General features: G+C 35.6%; 2 protein-coding genes and 2 non-coding genes across 4 annotated transcripts; 2 read left to right on the top strand and 2 right to left on the bottom strand.

The window, feature by feature from the left end:
- Positions 1-467: 467 nt before the first annotated feature.
- On the bottom strand, positions 468-1,168 carry LOC137724733 (LOB domain-containing protein 29-like). Its single transcript, XM_068463446.1, has 2 exons — positions 890-1,168; positions 468-773 (listed from the first exon to the last, which is right to left on the bottom strand). Exons 1-2 carry the CDS (start codon positions 1,166-1,168, stop codon positions 468-470), a joined length of 585 nt encoding a protein of 194 aa, XP_068319547.1.
- Positions 1,169-7,767: 6,599 nt separating this feature from the next.
- LOC137726402 (uncharacterized) lies at positions 7,768-12,038 on the bottom strand. Its single transcript, XM_068465328.1, has 8 exons — positions 11,897-12,038; positions 11,500-11,790; positions 10,984-11,183; positions 10,495-10,845; positions 10,150-10,350; positions 9,934-10,004; positions 8,696-8,835; positions 7,768-8,235 (listed from the first exon to the last, which is right to left on the bottom strand). The coding sequence occupies exons 1-8, from the start codon at positions 11,940-11,942 to the stop codon at positions 7,880-7,882; spliced, it is 1,656 nt and encodes a 551-aa protein (XP_068321429.1). The 5' UTR covers positions 11,943-12,038; the 3' UTR covers positions 7,768-7,879.
- A 391-nt stretch (positions 12,039-12,429) lies between these two features.
- On the top strand, positions 12,430-12,517 carry LOC137727190 (small nucleolar RNA Z102/R77). Its single transcript, XR_011067760.1, has one exon. It is a non-coding gene; the product is annotated as a small nucleolar RNA Z102/R77 (small nucleolar RNA).
- A 151-nt stretch (positions 12,518-12,668) lies between these two features.
- Positions 12,669-12,757, top strand: LOC137727189 (small nucleolar RNA Z102/R77). Its single transcript, XR_011067759.1, has one exon. It is a non-coding gene; the product is annotated as a small nucleolar RNA Z102/R77 (small nucleolar RNA).
- Positions 12,758-15,936: the final 3,179 nt, after the last annotated feature.

The following is a 15,936-nucleotide window of genomic DNA, read 5'->3' on the forward strand; positions in this document are numbered from 1 at the left end:
AACTTATAGGTCTAGCATGGTTTACCACCAACATTATCGATATTGTTCTAACTTAATCACTTATTACTTGATGTTTGGTTTTATCACAAAATACATGGGTGATATATTACATGTGGAAACTATAATAGATTAATTGTATATTATTTTGTCATATGACCAATGTCATGAGATCCTATTCTCCAACAAATACAACATGAAAGCAGATGGAGAAATATAGGGATGGTATAATTAGAACAATGCCTTGATCTTCATTGGACCTAGAAAACCTCCAAGGACATACATATAGTACTGGCCATATCACATTATTGGGGTGAGAAAAATACCGTACAGCATGTTTTAGAAAAAAAATATTTGTGAGTGCTGTATGAGCACTCCTAGGGTTCTTAGTCAGCTAGCTTATGTCTCAATAAAAATTTGCAAAACCCTCTTCACATTTGTTGTTGATGACTGAAGTTCACGATCCGTCGTCAGTCGTGATCTTGATCAAAACCCCATGACATATTGCTCATCTGCATGTCTAATGAGCACATGGAATTAGAAGGATCTCCGTACATGTCATCAAGTACTTCTGGAATCATGAAATTTGCGTTTGCCCCGAAAGAGTTAGGATTCTTGTTTCCGGAGTATAATGGTGTCACTGATTCATTAATCACACTTTGTGGCATCAGTATGTTGGAATTTTCCGACTGATGCCAACCTTGGAAGTTACTGCTGGAGTAGCCTTTAGCTGCTTGTTCCTTGACTGAAGCTAGTTGTGCTTCTAAACTGATAACCTGCAAGAGTCAAAAAATAAGATCAATCATCACGATCTGTCGAATTTAATGAAGTAGAAGTTAATTAATTAGGGGATATAGTTCCAATGATTAAGTAGTTAATTAATTAAACTAACCTGTTGTTGGAGAGAAAAAATATGGGAAACACAGCCATAAATAGGATCTTGAACCCTAGCTTGAGCTTCGTATGAGATTGTAAGCGCGGCTCTGCATCGATCACTCAAGGGGAGTTGAGCAAGCAATTTCGCCACATTGCTTGCCCCGAAAACCTTGTGGATGGCCGCAAAGTGGGTGGCGCCTTGTTCATGGCAGAAGTAAGGTGCAAAAATGCAACCCCAAATACATTTTCTTCTCAAGAACTTGCAGGCTCCACAAGGAGAACCAGAACCTGTCATCCTAATTGATGTTTTAAGAGAGTTTAATTAATCTGGTTTATGCTTGAATTAGAATGTGTTTAACTCTTAATTTCTGGTATGCGCATAGCATCACTCCACGCTTATAAATACTGTGAGAACTTAGAAAGTTAGAAAGTGGGAGCAGTGTTAATCATATTACAATAAATACTTAATTAGAATAGGTTTCCTTTATGGCCTACAGTGCTTTACTATTATAATTTATTCTTTCAATTCTCTCGCCAGACAATACTAAATTTTCATGCTCTCAAATAAGATTCCTTAAACGACAAAAGAGCCTATCAGCTTTCACAAACCAAACCCATATATATCTTCATTCACAATTTCTCTTTAATTGTACTTTATACTGAGTGGTACAAAAAATCAATAATTAAAATTGAAAATAAAAATCTTAGGTTGTGGAAATTAAATTTAACGACTAACACCTGAGAGCTACATAACATTCAAGCCACATCCCTTAGCACAACTTCCATGCGACACTTAGTATTAGAACATTGTATTCTTCGTGTCATTGGGGTTTTATGGTCACCTACTCCTATTTCATGGTGCGGCTTGTAGTGCTCCTGGTTAATTTGGCAGGAATTGGGGGTATTTTCTGAGATCACTTCGGTAATTGCTTAGGCTGTTTTGCAACTTGTATTGGAATTGTTTCTTTTTTTGAAGTGGCGTTGCATGCGGTTATTCATGCTGAGGATTTGATCTGGGCAAAAAGTTGACAAATTTGTGAATTGAATGTGACCTTTCTTTAAGAGTATTTTTTCTGCCTTCTCCTTCTGATAGGATTTCATGACGTCTACGGATTCGCTGGATTAATTGTCTTACTCTTCTCTCTCTTTCACATCCATGGTCGTGTCACTCATATTTTTTCGAGAGGAACATCAAGTTGCTGATAATTTTCCCAACTTCAGTGTGAATCATCATGTGAGATTATTTTGGGATCCGTGCCCCCACCCGGTGTGCACTTTGGCTTATGTTCACAACCCTTCTGCGCGACCTAATTACAGGTTTTGCTAATTCGGTTGCTTTTTGTTGAGAGAATGTTGGTTGGTCTTCATTTTTCTTTTATTACACTAGCTTTAGCACTAGTACGTTTGTCAATTTTTCTCTGTATTGGCTCACCAAGCATAAATTTTCTGCGAGGGTACGGTTCACCCTCTGATCTTCGTTTGTATTATTTTTCTCTTTTTAATAAATTTGAAATGGAAGGACTGGCGGTGGGCTCCTTGAGTGTGTAGGACTCTGTTTTTGGTTAAGGGTAGACTTTTTTCACGTCCTACTCTGATGAGTTAATTAAAATCGCCTAATCTTCTATTTTTATTTAAGCCACACCCCTTGATTTTCTTTTATAGTTGATTTGGATTCCCCTTTTTTCTTTTTTTTTCTTTCTTTCCTGCTAAATTTGTAAATCAATTAACTTCAATGGCAGGCCAAATGGCACAAACTATATACTACATTGCATGAACTAGAAAAGCTGGCTGCTGGCAATGGATGTGGGATTCCATTGAACAATTGATTAATCATCACATTTCATCTTTCTACAATATTAGAGAAGGTTCATGAACCAGCTGATCCTCCCCATGTTACTCCTGATTCACATTGATATAAGCAGTTAACAAAAAATAACAATCTAAAAGTATGGTGTAACTTAAAACATCATATAGATGGTTCTAAATATTGGATAGATTGAGAACATAATATAACGGAAGAGAATATATCTATCTTATTAATTATCGTTACATTAAGGATTCATGTATGTGCGACAACTCAATCTGCGCCAACTACAGAATAAAGCTGAAAAGTTGAATTACAATATAGAGAGATAATGAACATTTGTAACCCTGATCTGTTATTGAAATCCACGTGTTAGTTAGCTTATGGAACCAGGCAAGAGTCCTTGAGTTTTTAAATAGGAGCAACGGACACATTACTGACTAAATAATGGAGAATGGAATAGATCAGGCCTACAATGGTCGATTCAATGGATGATTACAATGTTAATCTCTACTTGTGGGGATAATAATACTCATCAAGTACAGATAATCAAAGTTTAAAGAAGGCAATAAAGGTATAGAAAAAGAAGAATATATTCTACAAATGAATGAAACAAAAGATAGTGACATTGGAATAGAAACACTTCAGGAGTTGAGAGGAAGAGGGACAATTTTGCCTTTCTAGCATTTCAGGTCACGACTTGTCGAGAAAGTAGTAGTGTGCTTATGTCATTAACTCAACTTAAGCACCAATATTCAGACATTTGCACAACTAATGGTGCTCTAATTGAGGTCCCACACCCCAACTAATCTAATGGTAATCATAAGTTAAGCTAGTTCTTTCATTTATGTAGCAAATATTAAATTTTTAAATATTACTTTGGTTGATGAAATTGAAGTTTTTAATTTAATTATAGATTACAAGTTTGTTTTTCTTGTCGAATTTATAAATTACAAGTTGGAACTAGTACTGCACAGTTGAGCTTATATGAACGAAGGGGCTTATTGAGCTGGTATAAACCAGATTGGCTACCGTAAATCTTAAAATAAGAGCCATGTGTAATTGTTGGCCACTTGAAGAATGGAAAGGGAGGAATGGTCTTGGAGACAAGAAGATATTATAATTAACTAATTAGTAAAGTTATTTTTTTTATTTTATTAAAAGGAGGTCAGCTGGTGTCTTTACCATGATGATCTATTCTTTCGGGACCGAGAAGACTCACAGAGGCTTTCAACCTTTCCCTGACCACCATCGTACAATTCATCGGCTTTAGGAATCGAACACAGGATGTGTTGTGTGATATACGGGCCTAGATTTCCCAAATCACTGAGCCACTATGTAGTGATTAATTAGTGAAGTTATTACATTAAAAGAAAGTTGTTTGACATATACATATAGGCCTTTTGCAAAACTTTAACTTTCTCCAAACCTTGTAGCGAATTTATCCTTACAAGGATAAAACTCATTAAAAATATAGCTCAATTGTTGCTACATGACTTGCAAACTTGGAAAGGGATCCTCTCTAGTTCCTTCAACCAAGTCCTAGGGATCCAACAATCCGGATCCTTGAAATTTGATTCAACGGTTACAAATAGATATTTATTTTAAAAGTTATAATAACTTTAACCGTTAAATCAAATTTCAAGAATCCGAATTGATGGATCCCTAAAACTTGGTGGAAGGGATCCGGATCCCTTCCCTGCAAACTTATCCACATGGACTGTGTCTTTAATTGTTAGAAAAAAGTTTGAACTGTTTCCTTAATTAATTAATTGTTTGATAAGATTGACAAATGTTCTAGGTAATCTAAAAGTTCTTATGTCCCTATTAGTAATTATATACTCTACCAAAATAAAGCATCATAAACTCTTCTGTATAACATAATATACTTGGGCTTTGAAATATAATAAAGGATGCTATTAGTAATTATATACTCTACCAAAATAAAGCATCATAAACTCTTCTGTATAACATAATATACTTGGGCTTTGAAATATAATAAAGGATGCTCTTAGATGAAAACCTTATTGTACTTTAAAGAGAGTTTTAAAATATTTTTCTTCAACTAGGAGGAAGAAAGAAACTTTGAGCAAAGATTCTGAGTAGGGTTTGTAGGATAGGAAAAAATAAAAATAAAAATTTAAGTTACTGGTTGTAACATCTCACATCGTTCAGGTGAGTGGATCATGTAAGCCTTATATGTATATTCTCATCTCTACCTAGCACGAGACCTTTTGGGAGCTCATTGGCTTCGGGTTTTGTAGGAACTTCGAAGTTAAGCGAGTTCGCGAGAGAGCAATTCCAAGATGGGTGACTCACTGGGAAGTTCTCGTCTGAGTTCCCAGAAACAAAACCGTGAGGGTGTGGTAGGAGCCCAAAGCGGACAATATCATGTTACGGTGAGGGTGTGGTAGGAGCCCAAAACAGACAATATCGTGTTACGGTGGAGTCGAGTCCAAATTGTGGTTTCTTCTATTTGCACATAAAATTGTTAACACCTACTCATAATTAATACGAAAAATGATGATTAATTAGTAGGTGTTTATATGCACATTTCATTTCTTCTCCAAAAACAGATCCATGTCTTCTTTTGTATGAATTCCTCTATTTTAATTGTGAATAATTAATTCGATAGTTTTTATTTTTTATTTTATGTTATTATCTTGTTATAGGCCACTTGCTTTTTTTTTTTTTTTTTCCTTTAAAAAACTTGCTTATTTTTAAGCTGTATATAAGATGTAAAAAAATGATGCTGACAAGTGTCCGATTGACCAGTCAAATTCGACACCAAGTAGCATATGGGGCCAAGTGCACGTGTGGGGGTGATTGCTTCAGTTTTCTTTGTTCCAATTATCGAATCTAGAAGTAGAAGACTATAACTTCACCTACATTCCTAAAGAATCCGACATGATTGTGATCCAAAGCATAAGAAGATAATCAAATTGTTATTAAAAATAACGTTAATTGATTAAGATTAAGCATGCAATCATAATCTCATATTGTAGATATTCAACCTTCAACCTCTAGCTAGTTAATTTAACGACGTTGAAGAAATATTTTTCCTGTTTTAGTGATGTATTTCTTACGTATCTTTTTATACATACCATTTGAGTTATAAAGTGATAAGTAAGATAGAGAGAGAGACATGGAACATATCCTCGTTACATAAGAGTTTTTCTCGTAATCTTAACGAATTGATGATAACTCGTGAGTACAACATCAATAGAATTTTCATTTTCAAAAGGTTCCATGGAGGCAATTAGACAGCAATAATCTTGCTGTCCATGTATTTAACATATTATTTCATCTTTGTCTCTTTGGCCATCTTACGTCTTAATTTGCTTACAGCTCTACTTATAAAAAAAACAGAAATCATGTTGTTTGAATAGAGGGCAATTGTTCAAAGTCCAAACCCTAATATAAGGGGGTGTCACATTTGGATCATCTATGGTCTTCTAGTAAGAATAATGAGGACAAATATACGATGTAACTTCTCTTAGGGTTAATGAACGATAGCTTAATTAGTGATAGTGAAGGTTTTGTTTTTAATCATGATAGACCATGACTTCTAAGATAGTGAGACAAACTAGGAGAAGCTAAGAGAGTCTATGAAGTTCAATGGAAATTACAATTATGGCGTAAGTTCAAAGTAATTTTCTGTAGACTGCTGTTTTGTCATGACCCTTTTGAACTTTGAATTTGTGTAAAATCCGCCAATAGACAATACCTCATTGCACATGTCTCCCAATCTGGTCGGATATGTGCCACCTATTACCACCATGAGAACATCCTTTCTTGATCAACGTTTTCACTTCTTTCCCCACAACTATATATTTTTATTAAAATCACCGCCTTCGTGTTGTTGGAATCACTTTGCGATGTGATTCAATGATAGTAACTGCCTTGTTATATTATATTTTGCAGAAATTCGGAAAAGTTTGAAGTTATTGAACCATTCGATCGTGATTATGAACACTTCGCCTCTTCACATTGTTGTGCAATTGTTATACGATTCAATGGTTTCAAATTGCATTATTTTTGTAATCATGTTTCTTAAATAAAATTCGAAAAAATAAAGGGTTCGAATCATCAAATCGCATTGATGGTTTCGACACACCTGCAATTCTTTCTGATGAATTGTAGAAAAGTATTCCTAAGAAACGTGAAACCAACGAATTATTGACAATTTTACAATAAGTATTTTATTATTGATTATTAACAACCTTAAGCAGCAAAGCAAACCCTAATATATCACACTTTCGGGGGTTTTTGTCATTTTATTTTTTCATGGGGGTAGAAGTGCTTTTAAGCTTTACCTAGGGTGGGATCCTAAATATAGCTCTATCTGCCCAGCAGTAGCAGACTAGGTGGGGCTATTGTTAATATAACCTAAGCTTTCATGGCAGGTAAATGGTGGGGAACCCGATCATTACTTACCCAAAAAGCTTAAAAGAATTAAGATTACCGTCCAAACTGGAGTTCATTATCTGGGATTAAACTATGTCACAATCACAAAACATCAAAACTAAAAGTAAGTAAAGACAAATATTAGGCAATGAAGATAAGAAGTTGGAAAAATCCCACCTCTCAAAGGAGAAAAAGGGTTACTCATGCCAGCTAGGATTTGCAATCAACTTGGCAGTTGTAAAACTAGAAAAATGTTTTAAGCAGCAAGTAAAAGAAGAGAATGGGATAGAAGTGTAGGTAGGTACGCCTTCAAACGCGATGACATGTGTTTTAATGTTTTCACATTACATGGGATTTTTAATTTAGAATGTCACAGACTTACAGTGGAGATGTAAGAAAATCTCTCTCCAATAGCAAAAGAGAAACTTACCTACAATTGGGACGCCATTGTTGGAAGAAATCAAACCCACCAAGCACTGTCACGAAGAAAGTTAAAATACATGACAATACTTAATTGGGTTAGTTTACTCCAGAGTTGCGTCCTAGTTGTAAGTTCGTTCTTCTCCCAACGGGGTTGCCTATTGTTCAATCCAGTTTTTGGCAACCATTCCAAACTGATAAGCACATAGAAGTAGCAGATCATCACTGTACACAATATACTGTAGCTAGACACTGGATGAACATTGGTTAATCAAAATTGCTAAATTTTATTAAATGCAAAATTCAAGTTACAACAACCTTATATACGAGCTACGTTTTTACAGAGGTAGACTCAGAGCAGTTTGTTTTGATTATTTAAGAAAATTCGTCTTCATCATCGGAGGCAGGCAAACCTTTGAGCACATCTCTTAATGCATAGTAATGGCTCACACACTTGTGGTCAGTAATTATGTTGCTTGACAGCACAATCCTCTGAAAATGCTCACCCGGATGCCTCTTCCAAAGTGTAAAATACTCCCTTCTGCTGCCGCTGCTGCCGGTACGAGCATCCACATTCCTCTTTAGGCAGTAGACGGTACCTGGTACAAATAATTCCTCAGGCACTTTACAGGTAGCTCCTCCACTTTTAATAGCACCAGCATTATCTGTTACTTCTCTGTCATTTAAAGGGACCCCGGGAGCAGTAGGAATTTTCTTTATGATGGGACCATCTGTTCAGACACCATAAGATAATTTGGTGAAGGGAAGATCATGTGGTGTCAAGCATGTTAAAGCTTAAATTATTCATTAACGATTGATGAGGTATAACGACCCATCTGTTGAGATTTGATGCTTCTCCAACACAACAAACACCATCAAGCAGAGAAAAACAAGAAATTTCCAGTGCATCCACACCCCTTACTCCAATATAATGAAAATCATTCACGCAACATACAGATAAGCCAACAATTATACAATTGAAGGTACGAAAAAAGCAGCCGGAGATTGTTTTGAAGATCAAATCCACACATGCCCAACAATTGCAGCATAAATATTGATCAATGATAGTACAAATATATAGCACTTTTGTTACAACGTGCATGTCATGACACAGCAATGCATAAAGATACAATTGACTGAACTAAAATACACTAGCATTGACACACTAGGCACAGAGCAGGGTGGGATTACCAGAAGAATGTTTACTGCTCCCAAACTTTGCATAATCAGAAAGCTTCCGAGCAACATCTTGCACCGAAGACACAACCTGCTTTGCATTTGTAACCAAATCTATGACACTTTTCCAATCTTCCTTCTCAATCACGCTCATCCTGCAAAACGTAACGTAGAAAAATAAGTCTGAAGTGTGAAATTTTGATAAAGCCTTCAAAGTTAACATCAAATTGCCACAAGTGCAAAACAAATTGATGCTCACACAAGAAGCAACTTTTCCGCTTTCCATTTCCCATGAATTGATGACTGATGCTTTCCAGTTAACATAAATATGTAAAGTTTCATCCAATTTGGTGCCAAATTTATTCATGGCCAAATTCTTTTCTTATCCACAACAATCCAAGCAAGAGGATTAGACACGAACTATTAAAGGTGCACAATAATTTTAATTCCAAGCAGTAGAACAGGCATAGCATAGACCTTACCATAAGAAGTGCACATACAGTCTTTTCTACCAAAATAATTGAAAGGCTTAGGGCATGTTTGGTACTCTACTTGAATTCAACTTTTTAAACTCAAAAACAATTTTCAAGTTTTAGGCCTTAAAAACTTGTTTAGTAGGACTATTTTCAAAAATTGAAATCAAGACTAACTCAAAAATATAATCCATTCTATGAAAACATAAAAAGTGATTTTTTAGAGTTTTTAAACTTAACCTCCTTTCTTTTCTCTATCCTCCCCTCTCATTCCAAATCTATCTCTCTTTTCTTCTTCCTTTCTCCTCTGTTTTTTTTTTTTTTACTTTTGTCATCTCTCCTCCAATCCGCTCTCTTAATTCTCTCGATTATTTGTCTTACTCCTCTTCCTCTCTATCTCATCCGATCCTCTCTCTTCTGTTTCTTTCCTTCAATCATCTCTTACTTTCTTTCCTCCTCTTTCCTCTTTCTCCCTCTCCTGCGACCCCTTCCTTTTAGATCTCTTTATCTAGTTTAAGTCATAAGATTTAAAAATTTTAAATCACAAACCAATCAAGTTTTTGAGTCTTAAAGAAAATTGTTTTAAAAAAAAAATGTTCTTAAGAAATGTTTTGAGAAATGATAAAAAATTTCAAATAGGATACCAAGTAGGCCCTTAAATTCCTAGAATCACCAAAATATCCATAGATTTCCAAATTTCCACGCAGGATTTATCCCAATATGCAAGTTCAAGATCCCGATTCTCTGAATTATTAATTGTGAAGAAGCACATTTACTTACCAATCGGTTTTAAGAATTTCACTCCTCAACCTCGTTAGAGATGCTGGACTTAGCCTAGGTATAATATCATCCTGCATGAAAGTAAGTCCTAAGTTTGTAAGAATTTAAGAAGGGCAAAATAACAAATAAAACCAAAGAAATTTAACTGCAACGAGTAGATATAATTAGATTGAAAGTGCTTCTTCTAACAAAAGAATTATTAAAGCATCTTCCCACCTGCATCACAACAGTTGTGACGTAACTGGAGCAGCTTTCGGCAAGTTCTTTGGATACACAAGGCGGTGTTGCATAACCCACGGCAGAGACAATTTCTGGGTTGAACCCCAGCTCCTTAACTGACTTTTTACGGAGCATTATTGCAAGTAAAGCAGCTGTAGAACCTCCGAGAGAATGACCAACCAGCCTTAACTTAAATCCCTGTTAATGAATTGGGCTCAACTACAACCAACAATGACAAAAAATATAGTCGGGAGAAAAAAAAACATAAAACCCACGAACAAGATTACATCACCTAAAAAAAACAATAACAAAGAAAAGTGGGAGGGTCAAAAGATTCGCCACCTCATATTTCTCCAAGCACTTCCTTATATTTCCCATCTCATGACTAAGAAACCAGCGAGCAGCTTCTGCAGTGCCAAAGTGTGTTGAATAACCCTCAAACATGACTTCATCATCGCTTGAAGAAACAACATCAGTTATAAGGTCATATACAGTGTGAGTACCACGAATTCCTAAAATCACAAGTTTTTTACGAGGATCTATCCCTATATAATATCCAGGCCTCATGACACTGGAATCTTTGACAAATTTCAAGACATTGCTTTCACGAAGCATGGTGTTCCTTGCAAGAGCTGCAGTACTATCCTTATAAGAACCTTTTGCTAACTCAGAGTGGTAGATGAGATCTTGTACCTAAAACACAAAGCAAATGCCAAATAACTAATGACAACCACATTTTTTACCACAATCAAACTTGCCACAAAATATTATGTGTTTATACAAAGTAAAGAAAAATTTTCAGAATTAAAAAGGTCACGCAATTGGTATTACCATTGAATCTGAGGAGACCTGAACACCATTAACATCCTCAAACGGATTTACAGAAGCTTGACGAAGATAAATAAGAAACAAACCAATGGTGAGATCACTCAAACTCCAATCCTCAATTCCTATCTTACTCCGTTGGATGTTTGCAATGATCTCCGAGACCGATCGAGTTGTGGGTGGAGTTTTGTTTCCCACTCCATTTCCTGCAATTTTCAAAACTGAACAATCTTCACTCACAACTCAAACTGAAAGATTCCAAATTAAACAAATTCAATCAAAAGCAATGACTACCCAAGTTCTAAATGACAAATTTTGATTCTTTTCAACCATGCCAAACCGCAACTTCTAAATTACACAATATTTTTCTCATTAACAGCTAATACTGCAACTTCCAAATTACAAATTCATTCAAAACAATGACTACCCAATTGCCCAAACATGACAAGTTTTTATCTTTTTTAACAAAAGCGATATTCTAAACTACTCTAATTTACGGAAAAGGAATTCGAACTCGGGTACCTGCTGGGGTTGGCAGAGCCCACCTGCACAATTGAAGAGCTGGCTCGAGAACTCTGGGCAGCCAAGCAAGCTCCAACCTTTTCTCCTTACCATCCACCAAATCTTCATCCTCACTCGAATAGCTGCTAATGCCATCAGCAGCTTGCGGAGGAACAACAGCTTTCAGCTTTTTCGGTGTGTCCGATTCTCCTCCTTTCTGTGCTTTCGAGTGCTGCGATTGAAACCGATTCACGTAGCTGTATACAAACCGCTGGTAAAATTCCTCCCTCTTCACACAGCTTTGCGTAAAATCTACACATTTCGTGATCCAAAATAAAAGATAAGCAAACATTCAATCTTGCAGGTTGAAATGAATAAAAGAACAAAGCAAAAGCGCGTTTGGGCCAAAAGTGCTTACACAAGCTGTGGAAGAGCCGCTTGGAGAAACGCTTAGCCAATTCCATAACTAACAGAAAGAGATAGAGAGGGAGACGGCTCGGAGATTTAAGGCGGTTGGCAATGGCGGTGGCGGTGGCCGCGGAGGAGGAAGCAGAAGAGCAAGTGGGTTGAAACAGCTTCGAGTAGTTTCAGTTTTTTTTCCGGGCATATCAATTGGGCTAGGCCGGGTTGGGAAAACGGGTGAGGCCCGGATAGAGACTCCAGGCTCTTAACCCAAATGTTGCCCTAAGGGCCCAAGCTTTCACCATAAATATCCAATCTTTAGGGTTTCTCTGGCATCACCATTTCACACTCTGCGATAGCAGTGGCGGGAGCCGCTCTGCTGCCGAAAAGCCCCGGTCTTCCTTTCTGCTTAAACCCTAGTAATATTCTCTTTCTGTAGTTTTCTTTTGTTCTGCTAGTGCTGGTGAAAAACCCTAATCTTTGTTTCTGCTTAAAACCCTAGGAATCCTTTTTTTTGTTTTTTTTGATTTGAAATTGTGCGTTGGGGAGATTTGAGATGAGGATTAGATTTCGTATCCCTATTGGTTTGAACGCCGTGATGATGGCGAAACTATGTATTAGCTCTATCTGATCTTTCTCCCCCCCCACAAAACCCTAAATCTGCTATTGGATTTTATTCATCAATTTTTGTGTTTTTTTTTTTTTTTTTTCAATTTTCAAATTTTGCAGTTTTGTTTGAATTTTGTCCTTTAGTTTTGAAGGAATTGATGGGAAATTGGAAGAATTGAGAATGAGGGGATGATTTGAACCTTGTGTTCCCTATTGGTTTGATTTGCCGCAATGATGGCATCAATGTATTAGCTCTATCTGATCATTCTCAATCCTTCCAGCCTCTCGAAGAAAATGAAGAACCAACTCAAATCTAATCAATTATCTAATAATGTTTCAGATGTGTTCTTAATTGGACATGCTTCGACACTTATATTTCGATATTGGTATCGAGACTTTGCTTCCCGTTAAATTTATTTTTGCAAAAAAATAGATAAATTAAAAATTATTAAGATATTTATTTGTAATTAAAAAAATGAATACGGTTGGACCTAACAAAATGTTTATCACAATGGATGTCAAAGCGCGTCTCCAGATTTTAACCTTGTAATTGAAAGACTTATTTTGATTAATGCAATTGGGCCTGAATAAGACTAGGATGGAGTTGGGTTGAAAGACTTATTTTGATTAATGCAATTATAGTTTGCCTATGTGAATTGTTTGGGAAATTTGGAAAAATAATTCAACCCCATATAAAATCATAATCTTCATTTTAATTTTACGCTAATTATAATCAAAACTTGAAGTAAAAATGCTAATACATCTTAATATTAGGTTTCTCACAACAACCAAAACACGAAGATACCTTAAAATGAGGAAATAATCTCTATCATATTTTTTTTGTTTTCATTATTCTCTACAACTTGCTGCAAAATTATTATAAAGTTAAAATTATGACTATAGTTCTATATAAAGGGTATATTAATACTTTTACATCAAATTTTGGTTATAATTATCATATAATTAAAATTATGATTATAATTTTATATGGGATTCAAAATTTGGTTATTTTTCCAAATTTTCTCAATGTTTGGCTGTTGTGGGGCTAATTCTAAGTGGGATTTAAGGACGTGTTATTTAGGTCTTTTCAATTTATGGGTAAAGATTATGTTCAATAGGAAAAGGTTTGTGAAGTTGGCCCATCGGTTCTGGATATCTTACTTCTAGGTGTTATTTTGGCATTTGCTCTGTTTAAAAGTATCATCGTTTGGTAGAAAAGTTTAACTACCTACATTTTACACCCTTAAAATTTAAGGTGATTTAAATCGGTCATAAGGTTTTAATTTTCTCAAATTGCTTCTTAAGGTTCTGAAATTGTATAAATTTACATCTTTTTTATATTTGAACGTCTAATAATCTATGAAAAAGATGAGTTTTTAGACTATGTGGTAAAAATATGGCTTATATATGGCAACTCAATTATAAATCTTACTCTCACTACGTCATCAATTTAACAAAGAAAACATAACTTTAACACCCCCTGTCTCTCCGAGTTTGTTCCCCTTCGCTCTCCCCTCTCCATCTGACCTACAACTACAATCCACCACAGAGGCTAATGATATGAAGTTTCCGATGGCTTTTGCACCAACCGGCGGGGTCGTATCCATTTGTAATAGTAACTTGCATCAATACTTCTAAACTTTAAGTTAATTTAAGGTACTTGAATTGAAGAGGAAACCATTAAAAAAAAAATCCTCATTAATCGAAAAGTTATCAAGTATGTTGATCACATCGTTGTGGTGTTACTAATTCACTTGTGAGATAAGTATTTGATTGAGAAAGCTTTTAGTACGTATGACCACTGAAATGAATGGTTTTTTTTCTAGAATATATGAAATGATCCAGTGCATGCGCCTGGGTCTTGCGACCCCATCTGCCTATTGCCTTCTTCTGTGAGGTTCACCTCTTTTCTATCATCACTGTTTTTGGAAACCATCACATCACCGCATAATATTACTAATTCACGTGTTATAAATGAGTAAAAGATGAAAGTTAATTATATTCACATAATTTAGCATGAGACAACTAGCTAGACACCTCTATAATCTGCTAAAGCAGTCGGCAATGTTTTCAAACCAACTTCCCCACGGCATTATTTTCATATAAAAAGATGCCTGAAACCTCCCCATTCTGTCACTCATCACAAACAGAAATACCTGTTTACCAAAAGAGTAAACATGGCCTCTTCTGTCTATTTCATTGACATTAGTCATGTTAGGTTCACTTTGTCTCTTTTGAATCTTTGCAGATTAATCAGATAATTCATTGTCATTTGCTTGTGCAATAACACTCGTGAGTTTTGTGTCCACGTTAAACAAAGAAAAGTTTAACTACCTACATTTTACACCCTTAAAATTTAAGGTGAATTAAATCGGTCATGAAGTTTTAATTTTCTCAAATTGCTTCTTAAGGTTTTGAAATTGTATCAATTTTACATCTTTTCTATATTTGAACGTCTAATAATCTATTAAAATGATGAGTTTTTAGACTATGTGGTATAAATGTGCCTTACATATGGCAACTCAATTACAGATCTTACTCTCACTACGTCATTAATTTAACGAAGAAAACATAACTTAAACACCCCCTGTCTCTCCGAGTTTGTTCCCCTTCGCTCTCCCCTCTCCATCTGACCTACAATCCACCACAGAGGCTAATGATATGAAGTTTCCGATCGCTTCTGCACCAACCGGCGGGGTCGTACCAATTTGTAATAGTAACTTGCATCAATACTTTTAAAATTTAAGTTAATTTAAGGTACTTGAATTGAAAAGGAAACCATTGAAAAAGAATCATCATTAATCAAAAGTTTTCAAGTGCGTTGGTCACATTGATGTGATTTTACTAATTCACTTGTAGGATATATAAGTATTTGATCGAGAAAATTTTTAGTATGACTACTGAAATGAGTTGTTTTTTTTTTAGCATATATGAAATGATCCAATGCATGTGCCTGGGTCTCGTGACCCCATCTGCCTATTGTCTTCTTCTGTGAGTATTTCAAGTGCGTTGGTCACATTGATGTGGTTTTACTAATTCACTTGTAAGATAAGTATTTGATCGAGAAAATTTTTAGTATGACTACTGAAATGAGTTGTTTTTTTTTTTTAGCATATATGAAATGATCCAATGCATGTGCCTAGGTCTCGTGACCCCATCTGCCTATTGTCTTCTTCTGTGAGTTTCGCCTCTTTTCTATCATCTCTTTTTTTTGGTAACTATCACATCACCGTATAGTATTACTAATCCACGTGTTATAAATGAGTGGAAGATAAATATTAATAATTATATCCACATACTTTAGCATGAGAGCAACTAGCTAGACATCTCTATGATCTGCTAAAGCAGTCGGCAATGCTTTCACACCAACTTCCCCACGGCATTATTTTCATATAAAAGATGCCTGAAACCGCCCCATTTTGTCACTCATCACAAACAGAAATACCT

Source organism: Pyrus communis, chromosome 2 (assembly GCF_963583255.1).
Source record: "Pyrus communis chromosome 2, drPyrComm1.1, whole genome shotgun sequence".
Taxonomy (NCBI): Eukaryota; Viridiplantae; Streptophyta; class Magnoliopsida; order Rosales; family Rosaceae; genus Pyrus; species Pyrus communis.